Source organism: Etheostoma cragini, chromosome 7 (genome assembly GCF_013103735.1).
Source record: "Etheostoma cragini isolate CJK2018 chromosome 7, CSU_Ecrag_1.0, whole genome shotgun sequence".
Taxonomy (NCBI): domain Eukaryota; kingdom Metazoa; phylum Chordata; class Actinopteri; order Perciformes; family Percidae; genus Etheostoma; species Etheostoma cragini.
The window spans coordinates 17,132,534-17,153,049 of record NC_048413.1 but is presented as its reverse complement, the minus strand read 5'-3'; the positions used below and the strand labels follow the sequence as shown (position 1 = coordinate 17,153,049).

At 39.3% G+C, this 20,516-nt stretch overlaps 1 protein-coding gene across 18 annotated transcripts in view; it reads right to left on the bottom strand.

The window, feature by feature from the left end:
• kif1b (kinesin family member 1B) overlaps positions 1 to 20,516 on the bottom strand; it is a 63,930-nt gene that overhangs the window by 26,225 nt on the left and 17,189 nt on the right. For 7 of the 18 annotated variants that reach the window (XM_034877695.1, XM_034877697.1, XM_034877698.1 and 4 more), the window contains exons 3-22: positions 15,007 to 15,083; positions 14,728 to 14,907; positions 14,307 to 14,375; positions 13,034 to 13,212; positions 12,212 to 12,323; positions 11,623 to 11,700; positions 11,462 to 11,527; positions 11,279 to 11,296; positions 10,833 to 10,908; positions 10,252 to 10,330; positions 9,760 to 9,902; positions 9,063 to 9,104; positions 7,490 to 7,701; positions 5,774 to 5,853; positions 5,157 to 5,232; positions 3,902 to 3,981; positions 3,339 to 3,445; positions 2,674 to 2,757; positions 2,205 to 2,385; positions 2,019 to 2,091 (exon numbers count right to left, since the gene is read on the bottom strand). In XM_034877695.1, coding sequence (XP_034733586.1) covers positions 2,019 to 2,091; positions 2,205 to 2,385; positions 2,674 to 2,757; positions 3,339 to 3,445; positions 3,902 to 3,981; positions 5,157 to 5,232; positions 5,774 to 5,853; positions 7,490 to 7,701; positions 9,063 to 9,104; positions 9,760 to 9,902; positions 10,252 to 10,330; positions 10,833 to 10,908; positions 11,279 to 11,296; positions 11,462 to 11,527; positions 11,623 to 11,700; positions 12,212 to 12,323; positions 13,034 to 13,212; positions 14,307 to 14,375; positions 14,728 to 14,907; positions 15,007 to 15,083 — 2,012 coding nt within the window. Of the gene's footprint in view, positions 1 to 2,018; positions 2,092 to 2,204; positions 2,386 to 2,673; positions 2,758 to 3,338; positions 3,446 to 3,901; positions 3,982 to 4,207; positions 4,273 to 4,887; positions 4,942 to 5,156; positions 5,233 to 5,773; positions 5,854 to 7,489; positions 7,702 to 8,539; positions 8,615 to 9,062; positions 9,105 to 9,759; positions 9,903 to 10,251; positions 10,331 to 10,832; positions 10,909 to 11,278; positions 11,297 to 11,461; positions 11,528 to 11,622; positions 11,701 to 12,211; positions 12,324 to 13,033; positions 13,213 to 14,306; positions 14,376 to 14,727; positions 14,908 to 15,006; positions 15,084 to 20,516 lie in introns of all 18 variants that reach the window. The other 11 variants (XM_034877693.1, XM_034877694.1, XM_034877699.1 and 8 more) reach the window with 5 other exon arrangements.

Sequence of the window (20,516 nt, the reverse complement as noted above, 5' to 3'; positions counted from 1 at the left end):
TAAAAAAAAAAAAAAGAATGAATAAAAAGGTATAAATATGCAACATGGGAACTTCAACCAAGTTAAATCTGAATGTAATGTCAGTTTAGATGCGGTTCAGAATTTTGAGATTAAGGATATTTACCAACGACGACGCTACATTACACTGGAATTATGTTATCTTTAAAAAATGGGGCATACATCCTTACTGTAAAAAGATGAATGGCATCATGCAGAACCCAGTCATCCAGAATCATGTTCAAAATAAAAGACAGAAAAACAAATAAAATTCAGTGGCTTCCATTGACTTTCTTGCTTGTCAGTTTGTCGTTCTCATATTCACTCTAGTGAAATAGTGGTATGAATAAATTCATATTTATTTAAACATTCAGTTCTTGTAAAAACTAGGCTTTTCAGATCTCAGCTTTAAATATATTGTTCCCAATGTTGCATATTGATAGTAAAAGTAAAGGTAAAGCATGTCTATCATGATTAGAAAAGCAACATCAAAATAGAGGATAGTTCCTGATTGGATCACTTCTGATTGGATCACATTCCTCTTCTTAATTGGAAATTTTATGATTTGAAAGCTGGATCCCAAACATGCTACAGTGGCATGCATGTAGATGGAATTGGGAGCTTTCTCCCTTTAGTCCAGAAGGTTTGAGTGGCTTTAGTATTAGCAGTGAGTTAGAAGATCAGAAAGCCAGTAGAGAGAGGACAGGCAAGAGTGACGGTAAGTATTAATCCACTACAAGAAAGATGTTAGTTTGGAAAAAAATGCAGTTTCTCATTTTGTTTGTAGACAAAGTACATTACAGATCACAACCATTTGGTACAGATAATTTAGGTCTTGCGTATGACACTGCATCTATGGTTAGAACTGGACATGTTATATCGCTCGGAGTCTGAATACCTATGCCTGTAGCTCTGCACATAAAACCATGGAATATGGAAGAGGTCTGTGATTCACTGATTCAACTGTAAGCAGTGACAACTCTGTTGTTGAGCCGTGCCCTCAGTGTGCTAAACAGATGCCAGGTAAGGCTAGCAAAGAGAGGTAGCCAAAGAAGTCAATGAGAAACCACATTGTCACTATCTGACAAAAAACTACAGCAGGAATGTGTGTTATCACAATGCATTGTACATGTCAGCAACTGCATTGAAGAGATCAAACTCAGGCTTAAACAGAGCAAGAAAACTAGAGTAGAAATCTAATCCAAGCAAATCAACAGCCACTTCAAAAGCTGACTAGCTCAACAGCAAACACTGCAACTTAGTCCAGAACCAGTACTGAATGAGTTAAGAAAACATGCTATTAACATGAACCATGCAAAAGCAGCGTCACTTTGTACAAACAAGGCAATGTGTTCCAATGGGTTACTGACCAATATTCAATATGTTTTTAATTAATTTTTGATTGTCATATCAAATCAACTTTAGCTGTAAGTTGCTGTTTTGCAAGATTCAGATCCACTATAGAAGACACAAGAAAAAAGGGAAAACAGGGGTTGGGAAAAGGGAAAACTTTCCAATTGAAGCCTTGCTCAATCAAATTGCTAGAGAAAAAGGGAGGCGCGTAAAAGCTCATCCGTCTCAAACCAGAAAACCTTCCATGCAAAAAGAACAGACATGCGCCAGGAGTTAAAGTGTGATTCACACAACTCTAAAGTGTCAGAGTGAAAATTAGTACTAGTAAGATTTAAATGGACCAAATGAAACTATCATCCAAAAAACTAAAAACTAGCTTTTCAATTGTAATTGACCGAAAGGAAAACCATGCTTTAACTTTGAATACCACTTCCATGTCATTTGACTCAAAATCACGCACAAAATATCACAAATAAGCAGATTCTACCAGCTGCCTTTAATTATAACTAACTTTCTAAAAGCCTGACATAAGTTATGGCTTAATATATATTAAACCCACTCTGTTATTAGTACTTACTTGTCTACAACTTCAAACAAGATGATTTACAGACTGAATCCATTAAATTCACAAAGTGGGTTTGATTAAATTCCAGCTTATTTGAACTCACCAGTCGTTGTTGCTCCAGAAGTTGGTCTGCTTCTTCTTTCTCCTTTTTGTACAAGATTTCCATCTCAGTGAGCCTACATAAATAAGTAAAATATATTGTGAAATACATCAAATAATTCATAATATAGTGTAAGTCAGACACTATTAAAAGTGTATTTAATTATAGCCAACAGGATAGATTGTGCACCTTTTCTCCATCTCTTGCTTCATGTCAATACCCTGCTTCTCCAGAAGCTCTCTCTGAGCAAAGGTCCAATCCACCGGCTCCACAGGGGTTTCGGCAGTTGGCGTTTTCTCCCTTTCAGCTCGGGCCTGTTCTGGGTGGTTGAACCGGAACACGTGGTTCTTTCCCATAATGATACGGTTACCTGACAGAAGATGGGAAAGAAATAAACATGGAAGCATGACATTAGAAAAGACATTGTTCCTTCTCCAAGTTCCAACTTTTGTTTGACAATGTTTTTATTTTAGTTAACATAATAAGGGGTGTTATGAACTATATTGTATTTCTATGATTTATGAAGCCCCGGGAAACACCCATTATATGAATTAAATTATCTATAGTTACTAGAAAAAAAAGAGTAATCTCATGATTCACAGAGTGAATACAAATATGACATTTACAAATTAAACATTATTTAAAAAAAATTAGATACCCGAACGAAGCTGGATTGAATCCTCAACGCGCTTGCCGTTGACGTAGGTTTCCGATCCCTCGCAGGGCACCAGCATGACGATAACTTCAGCAGAAACATATCAACCAATTATCAGTGACTCGTTGAATTATCGTTTTAATATAATATTAATGTCAAATATCTAACCCAGTGTTTGTAGTGATTACTAACATTTAAGGCATAAATGTTTCCTTTAGCAACAGAAGATAAATCTTGACTCTTGATATTTATGACCTAGTATCATCAACTGCCAAAGTTTAAAATTAGAGATTTTCTGATACCGGTATTGCCTCCGATAGTGCCTAAAACACTGGTATTGATATCAGGAAGTACTGGAGTTTCACAAAGAGTTTAACCTGAGCCTGACTAACAACAAAGATAGAAATCATATCAAATCCATAGAGAGATAGCAGTACACAGTTGTTAAAAAATAATAAAATATATGACACACTGGTATCGGAATAGTACTCGTACCGGCCGATAAGCAAGTTCAGGTATTAGAATCGGTACCGGGAAGCAAAGAAAAGGGTATTGGACCATCTCTACTTTAAATTAGAGCAAAAAATTATCAACAATGCGATCAACTCTCATATTCAATACACATTCGCCAAGGCAAAGGAAAGGAAACTCATAATATGGTGCCTCACCATTTCCATTGGCATTCTTCTCGCTGCGGAAGATGCAGTGCTCTTCCTTGATGTGAGCTCCACTTAAAACAATGTCCTGTCGTCTTTCAGCATCAGCCTGACCCACCCTAAAATAATCAGAGAAGTTTGAGAGAGTGAAGTCTGCCCTTTGATTGTATTGGCAGACATTTTGTCCAAGAGTCAGCAGCAGAAGTTGAATCAGACCTTTATACCATTACTTTTAGAAGGCAACACTTCTAAAGCAGTAGAAGTTGTCTGTGATTTTGTCATCTATTATTGTCCCCCTGAGGTGCGCTTGTAATAAAAAAACTCAACAGGAATAGTCTCCTTAGGGGGCCAAAAGGACAAACAGGGGAGGAAAGTTACTTTAGAAAGCACAACCTTTTGTGATCAGTCCCTCAGTGGCAGATATTAAGCCAGTTTCCTCTGACTCTGTATTCAGTTTTCCTCTTTTGATGTTAAGCAAGACAAACTTTCAGAGAAGTAGTAGTTTAGAGATAATGCCTGTAAAAAATTCAGAACCTTTCTAGATCCTCTGCATCATTTCAGTGTCCTCCGGTTACCTTGTAATTCCGTCTTTGATGTAGTAGAGCAGACACTCAGACATGAGAGGATCCTCATTCAGGTTAACCAGGTGTGGAGTCTACAGATGAAACATGAGAGTTAGACAGTTTACCACAAAAACATTCGGATTTCATTACTTTTATCAATATTCAGCAGTTCCAAAAGTATACCAACACTAGAAAAGATAATGAACTGTCAGTGATAGGTGAATTATTCACAATGACACAGTGCGGACGTCTCTAGAGTCTGATACATCACAGTACCACTACAAATAATGCTAGCAGCTACTCCAACAAACAACCAACCTTTTTGGGGGAAAACACCCCATTAAAGTCTGCAAAAAGATCACAAGGCTTCTCAACGAAATGCTAACCCATGGAGAGGCAGTGAGTGAAAGGAGAGAAAAAAAAATGAATGGAAGGCGTATGTTAAAAAAACAAAAAAACTAAAACAGAAACCACATCAATAAGCGGTGAAAGGGGGTTTAAACATGAAGAAGCATTCATTTTAAAAGGAGGGGAATTTTCTGAAACCACAGCTAATCCAGTGACATCAAAACTGAACAGTGATTAAAAGATAATTAAATCGATGTTTCTGTCACAATTGTGCCTCTTCTGACAAGTGTACACAAATGCAGCTCTAAGTCTTTATGTTGCACATCCTCCATTGGATGACGGTGGAGAGGTAAGGAGAGTAAGCAGAAGGCCCCATCGCCTGTCATTTAATAAGCCTCAGCGCTAACAGCTCTGAGGAGCTAAAGGAAAAGTTAGAATAATCTTATCAGAGCCAAGTATTATATTCAAAGATAAACCTTAATTCAAGTCAACTGTGTAAATGTAGTACACAAAATGCAGATACATGCAACAGGTGCAGTATCCATGAGGGAAGATCTGCACATTTATGACGTGAAATCACTACAAAAGACTAAACTAAAACTCATCTAGTGAAGGAAAGGCAAGTTATCTGCTGATTCAATTAAACAAACCTTCTTGATGGGAAAACAATCAAACTGCTCATCAAATGTCCCTTCATGGCTAAGCTGAGTATTTGAAGGAAGCAAGTAATGGAGTGGAAAGACAGACAAAATAATAAAGTGAGAAGATGAGGAAAAAACAGTGACGGTACAGGGAGGGTTCTCATGGAAAAAGATAACATGAGAAACAGAAGTGGGAAGTGATGGGTGGAAGCGTGTGCATCACCACCCATGGGACCCAGTCCCCTGGCATCTGTGCTTGTGTCTCATTTCTGTTCTACCTTTTTAGGAGAGAAGACCCCCAAAGTGCCTCCATCTTCACGAATTGCCACACCCATCTCTGCAAGCAAGGCCTCCCTGTATTGGAGGAAAAACATTTGTCAGAAATAAAACTTAAAAAGACGGCATGTTGCACATATCTGCTAAGAATTTCTGCAACAGGGACACATATACTATCTACATTTTTCAGCAAAGAGCCTTCATGTTGATAAGAGGATGAGAAGTGATGATGTGAAATATTAGGCAGTAGTAATAGATTTTGGGAATGACAACAGGCAAAGAACAGCACTGGTCAGACTCAATGGACAGACACTAACATGGTTTATGTCTGCAGCCACAGATGAGCGGATGAAGGGGGAGAAAAGGGTGTGAGAGGGGTGTTTGTGCAGCAGAGTGTGACGACAGCAAAAGAAAGGGAAATGGGAAGATGAGTGCAGTCGAAATGAGACAGATAGGTTAGGAAGAAAGTGAGACAGAAAGCACAAAGGGATGAAAAGACGAGGACAGAGCTATGAGGGGGTTCTCTAACACTGACAGGACACAGACAAACTAAAGGAGGGCTGGAGGCACACGTATGACAAATATCTCCCCCTTGAGAGGTAGGGAAGCCAGTACTGACCTCTCCATTCGGATTGCCTCTGTCTTTCGCAGTTTCTCTTCCCAGGTTTCATTGAGCTCGGCAATAATCTTTTCTGATTCCTGAACACCAGAGGAAAAGTGTGGGGAAAACACAATCAAGTAATCTTACTGTAACCATTAGTGTGTTTTTACAGGGCCCCAAAGGTGACATTGGGGGGGGGGGGGGGGGGGGGGGGGGGGGGGGGGGGGGGTACATGTACTGGGGACAAACGCTGAACTTGAGAGCTCTAGTTTGAAAGTCAAGATGTTTTTTTTCCCTTTGTATTTTCCCTCTCGAGTCAAGATCTTGCAAATAAAACTCAAAATCTCGCAAAACCATGTCAAGATCTCTGAAACATGTTTTTCCCAGTAAATGTTTTTTTTTTTTTTTTAAATGAAATTTGTTTATTTTTCCTTTCTTTTTTCCTCCATGTCAAAGTCAAGAACTTGCAAACAAAGCTCAAGATCTTGCAAAACAAAGTCAATATCATAACAGTAACCCAGTACAGCTGCTGAGACGGTTAATTATCCTTTTGAAGCAGTGAGAGACGGTTCTTCTGGGTATTGGTTTATTCTGGCATTTGTTACTGTTGAGGTTCAATAATAACACTACTGTATATAGTCATCTTATTTTAATTTCAAAAAGAATTAGGTTTGACAATAGTAACAAATGATGTTAGCAGATAAGAATTGTACAAATCTTTGTTTCTGTATCACTTCCATAGCTGCAGCACCTTTATTGATCAAAGAATGTAAGTACTATATTCCTCACTATTAAAGCCTAAAGCCAATGAGACTGGATCTATTTTGGTCCGATTCCCTCCGTATCTGCGTTGGTGCTTGACGTCATTGGATGACAGACAGACTGGGCACCATGGTTGCCATGGAAACTGCAGCTCCTCATGGTTGGTTGCAATGCTATGTGTTCCCTTATCAACGGAGTGAGAGGTCTACTGCGAGCGGGAGCGAAGTAAAGCTTAGAGGCCACGTGAGGACAAGCGAAGCGTGTTTTGATTAAAGGCTCCGTGTGGGCTAAAGTTACAACAACAGCCATATTGACATTAACATGTGAACTTTACTATCTAACCTACTGAAAAATATTAAACTGTGCTGGTGAGGCTCTTATCGTCAGTTGGTATGATTTTTTTTTTTTTTTTAAACTTCTAATCGTTTTGTTTGTCATTCCCAGATTTGTCAGTGTTTTGGAAGGATGCGCCTTCTACAGTTACTTAAATATCTAACTAAATACTGCAGCCCTTAACTACTATGGGATCTTTTAAAATATTTAATAAAAGTGGCATTTTCTTACACAATTAGAGAAACAATTATTAATATATATCAACTAATTAACAATTATATGCTTAAATTATCATTTTAATAACCATCAACAAGAACTAAGGGAAACCTCTCCTGTAGCACACACTTTTATGACAGCAGGAAGTGGAGAATATGTAGCCAGAGGATGAAATTAATCAATATTTATATTATGAATGTGTTTTAACCATGTTTAAAGTGTGTGTGTATATGTAGAGTTTTAATGGAAATTGTCAAGGACTTCAGTTAAAGATAAAAGTAGCCAAACGTTGAGGGTTTTAGCAGAGTGGGCAGATAGCTTTGGGACTCTCCATTTTTCTTACTACAAGTGTCACTAAACTTCTCTCTTAATACAATACATATGTGTGATTTGACTGCTGCAGTCTACACGGGCTAACTTTACCTTGAGTCTTTCGATAGCCTCCTCTCCCCCAGGGGTGGACATGATCCGCTCCTGAATGCTGGTGACTGACTGAAGGCCCCCCTGGCTGCACAGTAATCCAGAGGATGGTGAGGCTGTCAAGGAACCAATAGGGGCTGTGGAGAAATGGCCAGGGCGTTGATTCTCTGAGGCTATCAAGTATCTATGCTTATTGTTCTGAATGTCTTTGAGGTCTGAGCCAACAGCAGGAGAGAAAGAGGGAGAGAGCACAACACAGAGAAGGTGGGATAGGCCCAGGGCAAGATAGGGGAAATAAACCACATAAAACGATGGAACCAAACATCGAATAGGAGGGGAGAGAGAGGAAAGAAAGAGATGGGGAAAGACAAAGGACAAAGGGGAGGGAAGACCAATGTAAGACACAAGTTATACGTCAAAGGGTTAAAGACAAACTGCTGAAAACTGCTAATCAGTGTATCAAGTACAGGATGGGATTGAGACTGTAAGAGGGTCCAAAGGGAGGACAGATGAGGGTCATTGATACATGCTGCCAAAGTTCAGCGCAGTCTCTCTCTCTCTCTCTCTCTCTCTCTCTCTCTCTCTCTCTCTCTCTCTCTCTCTCTCTCTCTCTCTCTCTCTCTCTCTCTCTCTCTCTCTCTCTCTCTCTCTCTCTCTCTCTCTCTCTCTCTCTCTCTCTCTCTCTCTCTCTCTCTCTCTCTCTCTCTGCAGTATCACTAAAGGTAAGGCAGCTCATGTCATAATAATGGCCTCAAGGACCTTTGAGACAGACTGGGCCTTCTAAGAACTATAACTTTAAATTATTTGGGAGTTGATAAGTTTTGCTTTTACCCAGGCTCAGGAACTAGGGTTAAAACAAAACATTTACTTATTCATTAGCACAAAAGGGCAAGAAGGGGGAGTTATTAGGGATTTCTGAGAATACAGCAGAGGGCACACTACAGTAGCAAACTAACTAATCAACATAAACTATCATAACACATCCAGCTAGTCAATTTCGTATACACACAGTACACCTCATGTGTGGCTACTTAAAAATTTAAAATCATGCACCTTTCTGACTGTAGCTCTGAACCTCAGTTTGAGAACTGAGAACTGAGAACTTTTTAAAGATTTGAGCACTGTCACCTGCAGCAAATGGTTAGTAAAGAAAAAATAAAAAGCAGAAAGACCATTGTCAAGAAAAGAAGCTTGAGAAAGTGAGTAAAAGGCAGATAAGAAAACTGTGGGTGCCTTGGGGGTGGGGAAGACAGACAAGCTATTTGAAAAAAAAGTAATGTTTCTGAAAGGGAAATTAGAAACTCACTTGTGATACAGTTTGATTTGAGCCTTTAAATAGCTGCTTCCCCCCCCACATTCAAGCGCAAAGCATGCTAACCTAGTGGCATGCTAACCCTCGCCAAATCAGCACACCTGCAGAAGCCTTGCATTTTTAAGTCTCCTATTAAGCTTTTTCTTTTTTAGCATTTGCATGCAAAGCTGGTAGCAGATTGAATATACAGGTAAGGGGGGCATAAGCAATGTTAGCGATTATTAATAGGGCAAATTCATGACTACCACACATATACACACACACATTTGATTCCACTTCCTGGGCAATCATCCCCCATAGGATCAACTGAGGGGAAGCAGGAAAAGATGAGAAGGGTCAGAGGTCAGCGCCAATAGAATGAGGAGGAAAAGGTTACAGACATTTCTTAGTGAGCTGGATGACACCCATTACGAGAATGGGGAAACAACTAGTATGGAATGAATTGTTAAGTGCAGATATTAGAAGTTATTAATGGGTGTATTAGGTCTCTAATTTAGTAGGCTATGAGCCATTACTCTTGTGTACAGCAACTCAAGTATATAGTACTAGTTTATAGTTTAAACTATCATTTGCGTTGTCAGTCAAAATCTGCCAAATATGTCAATTTATATTTGCATTCAATAATAATAATTGTACAGTATGCAATCTTAAATATTCTAACAATGTAGTGTTCTGTATTGCATATTATACATCGTACAAAACATGCTTCATACATTTACTCTGTAAGGAGGCATAATAAACCAGTATTATACTATGGTAAAACATTTTTTTAAAGCTGATACAAGTCATTTTACTTATGTACTGGGCATGGATACAGGTGATGAAAACAAAGGTTGACTGATTTAAAGAAATCAGACAGTGAAGTAGAAAGAAGATGTTACTAGAGTGTGGTAGACACTGAGAGAGAAGGTAGAAGCTGTGCGAATGCAGATAGCACCTGCTGTGATAGAATTAAACTCACTGTCTAGGATGTCTCCCAGGCCCTGAGCATGGAGCAGTTCCTTCAGTCGAGCCACTTCATCCTTCAGGTCACGCACCAGCTTATTGTTGGGATCCTCATTGATGACAGCATTGCATTTGATGTTCTTAGCTCGATCAGCATAGCTAAATATCATAATAGTGATAAACGTTATACATAGTTCAAGATCCTATGGCATGAAAATTTATTTATGAGGTTTTTCAACATTAATATAATTCCCCCCCATCAATAGCTACTGACACAAAAATGGCACATCCTAAGGAAAGCTCATTGTGGGATTGGCTCTAGTGGCTGCAATTCTGCACATAGGCTGAATTTCGAGAAAGAGACACTTCAGATATGGTGTTAGGGGACCACTAAGGCATATATATAATCATCCAAAAAGTACCATAACATGGGACCTTTAAGGATTAACAATTAACCGGAATTATTCTGGAATAACTTTATTATCTATGTCCTGGATGGAAACCTTACCGGAGCGTGCTGAGAGTTTCATCATAGTTGATGTCTGCAGGACTGAGGGCAGCTACCATGGCTGTTCTGGAGTTTCCACCTGACAACAAAAGACCAGTAAATAGCTAAATTATGTGACAATGTGGGTGAAAGGCCTTTTTTTTTTTTTAAAAACAACATTGATTAGTATTACATATTATATCAACATCATGTCAACTGCACTTTACAGTACAAATGCTCAGCACATAAGAAAACAGTACTTATTCCACTAATATAAGACTTCAGTATTATTAGACTAAACTACATGTGTGCTAAGGTCAAATACACATTGTACACCTCTCCTCTGTACAAATCTAAAGAGGAGATGTGTGTGCTTGTCTAGTTAGGGTGAAATACAGTTTGCTGACAGTGTTCTTCTTAAATTGGCAGAGAGTAATGTACACTAGCTCCAGTCATTTTTTTGAATCCCCACTTCATATTACAGGTTACAGATGGGTAAATTTGTCTTGCTGTCCAGGAATAAGGATTTTGCTACACAGCTAGCTTACAGACATCAATTTCACCAGTAAAGGATATTTAGCAAGTGATTGTAATGTTCCTACCGAGGTTCTCCCTCAGCAGCCATGTCAGAACAGAGTCTCTGTACGGGATGAAGTCCGACTTCTTCTTCTTCTTGCTCTGCAATAAACAAACATTTATTTGGCAGGAAGAAATAAAACTGACAATGATGGAAGACTGTTCAACACTACAATTAAGGATGGCAGTTGAGACTGAGCAATAGTATGATGTACCATGACAAACACATTATATATAATGGATACGAGTTATTTTAAAATGAGTAGAAGGCTGACTTGATTAGCTTTTGCTCTGATGCAAGGATGGTGGATTTTACTGTCCGTGGTGCCTAAAAGTACAGCACTTGATAAAATGGTGATGACAGAACACTGTGCTGCACAGTACAACTTCACAATTGCAAATGTCAAAAGGCTGTCGAATCTGCCTCATGGAAGGAATTGGAGGTTAGTGCTTGAGCTGTCAAAGGGTTTACCTTGATAGTACAGTTATCCTGTGTGGGCAAGCATTACAAGGACAAGACAAGAGAAAATATAAGGGCAGATATTACCGCATGCCAGGCTAAAAACATTATTTCCATGAGAGGTCAAGTTGTAAAGGGTAAGAGGAAAGGACGAAAAGGAGGAGAGAAAATACATTAATAAACAGAAACACATACCACTTCAGCCAAGGCAGAGATAACCTTTCCTAACGTGGTGAGAGATTTGTTGATGTTTGCTCCTTCCTGCAGCCATAGACGAAAAGAATATTATTAAAGTACCATCAGGGCAATACAAGTCAAATGTTCGCTAATGTTGTCAGTGATAAAGGGAGTCGTACCTTTAGCCTGGTGCCTTTAGCTCCAGTGGAATCTGCTCGTTCACTCCCTGCCAAGTCTACCAGACTAATTTTACTGACCTGAAGAGGAAGTAAATGTATTTAACTTATTAATAGTTTACGTTAGAATGATAACAAACTGAAAGATAATGAGAATATTACTGAAACTATGACAGCACTGACAACCGAATACAAAGTTCATGATGTTTTCAAAAAAGTGTAAACCATCATAAACATTAAAACATTACTGTCAAGTGAGATGCAGCGAGGCAGTAAAATGTAATGGAGTGGCTAAATACAATGGGCATTGTGTTACAATAACACAGTGGTCTTTGTCTTTGCCACATTCAGAGGAAATGCTAAAGTGCAAAACTAAAATGGCGGTCACCACCGACTAAGAGGACCATAGGAAACATTTTAGCCCAAGTTTAGAGCAAACTAAATAAATGTGCTGTAAAATCCAGTATGAAGACATGCATCAACAACAGCATGGGCTCAGAATCACTCATAAGTTATAAACATGGTTAAGTGTGAATAGATAATGATCTAATCTAAGAATCAGTAGGTTTCTGTCTTTCTAGTGTCCTCTGACCTTTTCTGTGGAGAGATCTGTTTCGCTGTCATGTTTCTTCTGTGTGAAGACGATGGTAAAAACAGCATGGGACCTGCTGCTGGTCTCATTCATGTTGGTGGCGGCCACAGTTCTGTAGGTGACCACATACAACCATAGTTAGGAGATTTTTAAAAAACACAACATGAATGTAAACAAACCATTTTTAAATGATTCAGTAGTATTAATTCTAACTTTATGGTCTTGGCTATTACTTGAGCTATCATCACTGGGTTTTACGCCTATTAGAGTGAATTGAGACTAAGGGATTACTTTGAATGGTGGAGGTGAATTATATTGTGAGGACACCAAACACAAATACACAAGGCGCAGTCGGAGGGAGAGTCACAGGGGAGATACAGGCTTTTCACGCCATGTTCCAGAAATAAGCCCTCTGAGTCAGCACAGGAAGATTAAGGCAGAGTTCAGTCCTCCCCGCAGGAGCTCTTGTGACACACGCACATACACACAGTAAAACGGACACACACACGTATACAGTGCATCACGTGCACTCATTTAAATGAGAAATCCTCCCTGCAATTTAAGAAAAACTTCTGGTTCCAGTCTCCTGAATATAACTAGTTCCTTGACCAACACTGATGATCAAGCAATCAAAAATCCACATGATCAGAAGTTGTCCTGATTCCAAATTATTGTTATCTTGCTGCCAATTTTCAGTTAATTAATTTTTAATAAATTTTAATTAATTAATGTATTCTTCTGAAGACGTGGATTATCACATCATCACAGCTATCACCCTCACTATCTCAACCCATCCTTCCCATGAACCCGAGCCCGACTGACCTGGCCTTGTTGCCTGCATCCATGAGGTCAGCGATGTCTGTGTAGGAGGTGACAGCTAGCTTGGACAGGTCCTCCACGTAGGGGCCCAGTAATGGATGCTCCCGCACTCGCAAATTCCCTTTGTTCTTAGGGTTTAGCAAATCCCGCACCCTCTCACAGTAGATCTCCATGTAACTGACCTAGAAACAATTGCAAAGGTAAATTATCACTTAAGATTGCACAGTGAACAATACAGAAAAGTAACACACACAAATTCATCTGTTTAATCAATTTGTTTTCCAGGCTGAAAAAAAGGTGTATAATTTAACTTAGGTAGGCCCCCCAAAAATCATATATATTAGTATTAATATTAGTCAACTCAGTCAACGGACAGTTTTGAGACAGTTTTTTTGTTTTGTCAGTCTGTGTGTTTTGTCAGAGTAAGTGCTCTTCGCGTTCACGCTGCTATCCGAGGTAAAACCATCCCGCTACATTAAGTCGTGTCCGCTCAGTGAAGATGTTAGCGATGGGTACAGACAGCTGTGGAAATGGACCAAGTGTGAGTCTGAGTGAGATGGAAGCAGCTGCTGGAGGAGAGGTCTTCTCCGATCAACCTCTGAGATTGTTCACTTCTTTCTTCTGCTGGAATTGGTGAATTAACAGGTCACATCAACTTAATACAATATATTCTCAGGATTTTGTTTGATATTATTGTTGTTAAAATTGTTGTTATCCTAAAAAGAAAAGTTGATTTATTAAGTTGCCTGCAAATTTGGCAGTTCAACAAAGTGTTGCTTATACATATTGCCAATATGTTATTGATGTCTGACTGAGGGCCGGGTGATTTGGAGAAAATCAGACACCATGATATTCTTGACCAAATACCTCGAAATTTATGTTAAGGCGATATTCTAGGGTTGACAATTGGTGCTTTAAAAAAATATGTCACTTAGTCTTTAGATAAATAATCATCAGTAAAGATAAGTACCTTAGAAATAATGTCTAAGTGGGTAAAGCCCAATAGAACAGCTAGAACAGTCAGAAAAATATATCACTTTACTGAAATGTGGTCCTTAAAACCAGGAAAAGACAACACTTATGTCTTATGACAATATTACTATATGCAAAATCTAAGACACATCAATATAATATTGCTATACTGCCCAGCCCTATTCTGACTATTATCAGATATACTGTTGGAAGAATGGTTCATTAAAGCCCAACCAACACCACAATAGTTAGAGGCAGGGGCTGAGAAGAAGGATTACAAGTGGCAAAGTAGTCTCCGACTCACCTCTACCGAGTAGGCGAGCTCCTCTTTGTTGTTCTCCTCATTGATTTTCTCAAATAGATCTTCACAGAGCTGAGAGGCAGAAAAAAATGATGTTTAGTGCAAATTAACAGCGTGTGGGGAGGTGAAAGGGCGGATGAATAGCAAAAAAGGGATTAATACATACATGTACCAAATCTACCTCAGACTGCAACGTTACATACATAAAATGGCAGTCTGAGGTGGACATGGTTTAGAAGTATGATAGGAGGGAATGACTGAATAACTGGTAAAAAACTGTTCTTTTCTTGTAGACAGTGACCAAGACTGAATCAGAGGTTGTGTTAAACGTTCAGCGATCTAAGTTGCATTAGACATTACTTAAAATACAATGCGCAAAGTCTCTTAATCTTTGCCAGTTAGAAAGATGTATTGTAGAACAAACCATGGGAATGATTCCTTCCTGCCCCTCCTCTTGCTTGCCCATCATGGTGTAGGATTTGCCAGCTCCTGTCTGGCCGTAAGCAAAGATGCAGACGTTGTAGCCTTCAAATGCATGCGCCAGCATTTCTTTGCCAATATCATTGTACACAAGGTTCTGTGATGCAAAGCTGGGGTCTTCTGGCTGTAGGATAGAGAAAATGGACATTGATTTAGATTTAGATTTCCCCTTGTTATTGGTCAATATAGTGGTCTATGTAAAAGAAATACATTTTAAACTCACCGTAGTATGTGACCAGTAGGAGTAATCGAAACTGAAGGTCTTTGCAGGTTCCTTTGGGGCTTTGGGGTTTAGAATAGCTGTGGGGGAAGAACAAAATTAGTAATGTGGTTGATTTAACATCTGATTCAATGTGAATATAAGAAAACGACTCCCATGTCTTTGCATATTCATATTAAGGTCTGCATTAATTCAATTAATTTATGATTAATCATCTGTTGAATTACTGGATTAGGATTTTTTTTTCAATCCCTTCTACCACCATTTAGTATTTAGTTTAAGTCAGTGCAAAGTGCAGTCTTTTGAATTATGGCAGGGAATCTGTAACAAACTAGCCATTGAACCCCAAGTTTGTATTCTGGCTAGATAAAATGTTCTCTAGTTATGGCACATTTGCTTTCTTTGCTTGCCAACTAGCTTTTCCCACTCTTGGACTAGTTAGGGGGGTTGTTGCTTAAACATCAACATCTAAACAAACTCCCATCCCTCATTTAAAGAGAATATTAAAGTTTCTTCTGATCCTTCTCAAAATAAGTACATTTCTGTTTTGCAAAAAAACTCTCCAAGTGTACCCGATTAACATACAACTTCTTTTTAATCCTGGTTGTCAAATAATGTCTCTCTGAAGATCCTTTTCTTCAATCAGAGAACCAACAGTGATATATTTGTAACTAAAAGTCAAATGATTCAGTGACGTATCAAACTGCCATTTTTAATTGGTGTCTGAATTCATCGTATGCATTTATGACACAGCAAAAAAAGACAAACAATTGGGCACCCAGACAGCTCAGTTGGTCGAGCGGGCGCCATATATAGAGGTTTACTCCTCGACACACCAGTCCCGGGTTTGACACCGATCTGAGACCCTATGCTGCATGTCTTTCCACCTCTTTCTCACCCTTCAATTTCTTCAGCTGTCCTGTCAATAAAGGCCTAGAAATGCTGAAAAAATAATCTTAAAAAAAGACAAACAACACAAAGTTGAAATAATAAAACATGTAGACTACTCTCACTTTACCACCTTCACCTCTATTTGCAAAAGCAAGAGGACACACTGTTTCTGCACTACCCAGCCATTCCCTATAGTCCCACACAGGCATTTCTTGTATCTGCAGCCATGCCTGGCATGTCACCCTTCTCAACCATGCCTGTGGGTACCCCTGGGACCAGTGTTCAAGCTTTCCACACCCAGTACTGGATGTGTGACAGAAAGAGAGGGGAGATTAAGAAATGACTATAGGATGTTTGTAGATATCCATACCCCAATTGTTCTACAAATCTCCCGCTTAAACAAAATGCACTTTTATTGACTAAAGCTGCCTTGCATTAGAGGCCAGTGCAGAGAGTTCACTCAGGCTATACAGACAAACGCATACCTCCACCGCCTATACAGAGGGGGAAGGTGGAGAGAAGGGAGCAACAAAGAGGCTTGTAAAAAAAAAAAAAAGGGTATGAGAGACTAACTGGTGATCTAAGGGCCTAGCAACAATCCAAACTTAGCAACAATAGAAACAAAGGCAGGATGAAAGGAAAAAACTGTGAATGTTTATCTTAGTAAGAACAATATATACTATGCATTTCACTATGTTCAAGCAAATCTCCAGTGTGGACCACAAAGCAGTAATTTGTTTTTTTTAATACAAATTCTGTGCTTTGCTAATTGGCAAATTAAAGCCAAAAGGTCTGGCTCCTCAACATGAGGGTGTTTGAGAGGCATCAAGATGTCTTAGGCAGAGTGCGTTATGAGTTCAGAGGATTTCAGTACTAATCAATAATGCAGGAGATATGGAGAGACACGGATTGGATATCACCCTCCACAGGTCACATGCTGACAGAAAAGCACAGTGTGTCCTTAGAAACCAGAACACTAAGATAGATAGATAGATAGATAGATAGATAGATAGATAGATAGATAGATCCCAAAAAAAAGGGAAATTATGGTGTTACAGCAGCAAAATCAGTCACACAGCATAGAATATAAAAATAAATGAAATACTAGGATACAATACATACATACAATATACATGAAATAATAGTAATAATGATGATAATAATGATGATAATAATAATAATAAGAATAAGAATAAAAAATAAGAACATATACAGGATGGGAATATAAAATGTGCAACTGACTTGCTGACTCATGTTAAATATGTGATGATTACAGCAGCTGCCATTGCACTGAAACTCAGGTAGCTAAAAACTAGTACAGGTAAAATCGATCTTCAAACAGGTTAAGGTGTACAGGTGGAGTAGCCGCCTCCATATTGAGCACTTGAAGAGGATACAGCAAGACAGGTGGCTAAATAAAGCCCAATTTCACCTTTGCCCTGCCTCTGGAAATTGGAGCCAGGGCATTAAGAAACGGTATTTAAGTTACCAGGCAGTGCCCCTATTGCTCTTTCCTGGAACAATCTGCTGTCGCTATTAATGAAAAAACAGTCTAATTCAGAGTCATTCAGTGTCAGCCAAATTCAATGTTAACTCAGCATCAAAAACAGAAAGATGAGGAGACAGAGCCAGATGTGGGGCATAAAGACAGTCGGATGCCCATGACAGGCCAGTGGGAGTGATAATCTGGCTTTACTGGGAAACACAGCTGTGTTCCAGCAAGACAAGAAATGATATGAGCTTTCTAATCTTAGAGTTTGTCAACTTTCCTGGTACGGTCATGGGCTCTCATCAGAGACCAGGGTGGGGAAATTACCTAAGCACAGTAAAGCTAAATGTTTACAGATACAGCTGGCCGATATAGAGAAAATCAAATATCACAATATTTTTGACCAAATACATCAATATCAATGTTGCGGCGATACTGAAGGGTTGACTATTGGGGCTTTCACAAAATATTACACAATGATATTTTTGATAAAAATCATCAATAATTTGGATATAATGACTAAGTGGGTAAAGGCAAATAATAGAAACATTGGGACAGTCTGGTAAGTTGAGAAAATAATATTACTTTGCTATAATGTAGCCTTTAAAACCAGGAACAGACAACACTTGCAATATCCCAAATTTAAGACAATATCTTATCCAACCTCATATTGATATCAATATAATGTTTTTATACATTGCCCAGCCCTTGTTGCAGCTAGTGGGAGACTGCTCAACTCCTAAAGATGAATCATCCTTACGACGTGGCATGAATGCCTCATTCGACTCCCTCATTCGACTGCCCACTCTACTGCTCTCAGAAAAGATAGCTCCTTCACCCATGTGGCTCTGTCAATGCATCAAAAGAGTGAGTCTCTCATGAGTCTATAAATGTGTATTGAAGGCAAGGATGCAGTAAGGGATGGGGCTGGCAATAGCAAATGTGTATGCAGTCTAATTTCATTTTTACGTATACTAGAGAATGACACATTTCCTCTCAAAGGTATATCCAACTATTGTGTCATCACACATCTGTCGGAAAGACGGAGGCATGAATATCAGGAATGAGGTGAATTGTATCACTGCCATCTGAGATTAAGTAAATCAGACAGGACAGGAGTGCCCCATATCTTCCAGCAGGATCCACCTCAGTTACCATCACTTTAGACAAGTACGCACCTGTACATCAAACTTAAAGCATGATCTGTGTGAGTACTGACGCATGGATAGTAACAATCACAAATTAAGATGTCAATGAGGAATGCTTCCGTGTTCCATTTATAGTAAATGTTCCCACCAGAGCTATTTCCTGGACTTAAAATGGCAGACACATTCTGCCGCCTAATAAACGTCACCACTCTGTCTCTCAACCATGGCAACAGGTAAAAGACCAGACTCTGGTTGCCATAACAACTTCAACTTTGCACAGAAGGGGAGGATGCGGCACATTGCGTTCTGTTTTCTCTCGTCTCAAGCATTCCTTTTTACAGCTCTGAAGAAACATGGTTTTGGGATATAACAATGATTTATCAAATTGATTTGGGGATTCTAATCCTTTAAAGATCCTGAGACAGAGGCAAAAGGGACAGGGTGAAAAGCTTTAAGCTACTTATCATGTCAGACCCCCAAAGCAATACCAGAAACTTTTACCACACAAACATTTTTAATACTTTGTAAATGGAAAATACTTTTTAAAAATATTGTTGTGAAGTACAAACGACAAACATTTTATCATTTAAAAGGCACTACTCTTGTTGACACAGTAGGTATGCATTGATTGGCTGCATACCAGGCAACACAGAGCTGAAGGTCCTCAGGCAAAACATTCAACATTATCAATAAAAAGAGCGACACAAAGGACGGTTTTATAATTCCCATGTCATCATCAGTTCATCGAACAACACCAGACTTCCATTACATACAGGAGTGACATGCAAATAGGTTTGGGAGACTATGAAGGAGACACAATTCTCACAAGATAGAGAAATTCAGTAAGAACCCCATGTGCCTTGAACAGACACAAGCTACTGGGTGGCATACAAGGGTAAATGTTTATTTGTCCAAAATGCCACAGCTCTGCATTTTCAGTTCCTGTTTGGCAGAATATAGGACTGATATGATGCTGGCACTCCACAGGAGCTTTTCAAGGCAGGGTGGATAGGAGTTAACTAACCACATCCTGCCATCTAAAGAACATCACTCAGCTGGCTGTAACTGGCAGACATTTTGTGCTCCAGTGTTCACCATGGGGCCTATAATCCAGCCATAACAGCAGAGATACCCCTCAGTAATTAGGTTATTAGGAGGTCTCTGAGCACCAGATGGGGACTAAGAGCTAGCCCCATTCACCTGAGAATAGCAGACAAGCAGGGATCTAAAATGGCTGAACATATCTGCTTCTCCCTTCCAGTAACCCTCTAACGACCTGCTAGCTGCTAGTTGAAGCTAAACAATACCTGTCCACGACCACAGGAAGGTGCTTAGGGCATTAAATAAATGCATGTGTAAAATATAAAAAGGAAAGGAAATGGGTGAGTTCCTAAGACAACCCAGGCATTCAGAGAATAATACATGTGCAGAATTGTAATTACAATGTGGGCTTCTTTCAGTAAGACTGAGGAATTTTAATAGCATCCCTGGTGTCGGTGTACATATGGCCAGCAGTGTGACGCAACTGTTCACTTCTGAAGAAGTTAGATTTCATCCAACTACAAATCAGGGAATGTCTGTATTCACCTTTCTCCCCCAAGCTACATGTACATTGCTACATTTTAGTTTAAAAACAAATATCTTTAGCTACGTTTGCACTTCGCATTCCCACTGCTGTGGTGTTTCAAAGCCCCTAAACCAAAGCAATTTGAAAACATTGCTAAACCCGTTTGGAATTGCCGTGGTTGTGTTTGAGCCTCAACGGCCGCAAATGAAGACCTGTTGCAACACCGATCGGGACGCCAACATTTTGACGCCTGGTTGGGTCATGACGTCTCATTCTCTGAGACTAAGCTACTAATGTTTACCACGGCAACCACCAGCACAGTGTCTACATGCTGCCCCCGTTTATACCCAGTATATGAGAATGTTGATTAGATACGTGGTTTGGGCGCATTGGTTGGAACAGAGATCAGTTCTTCTAC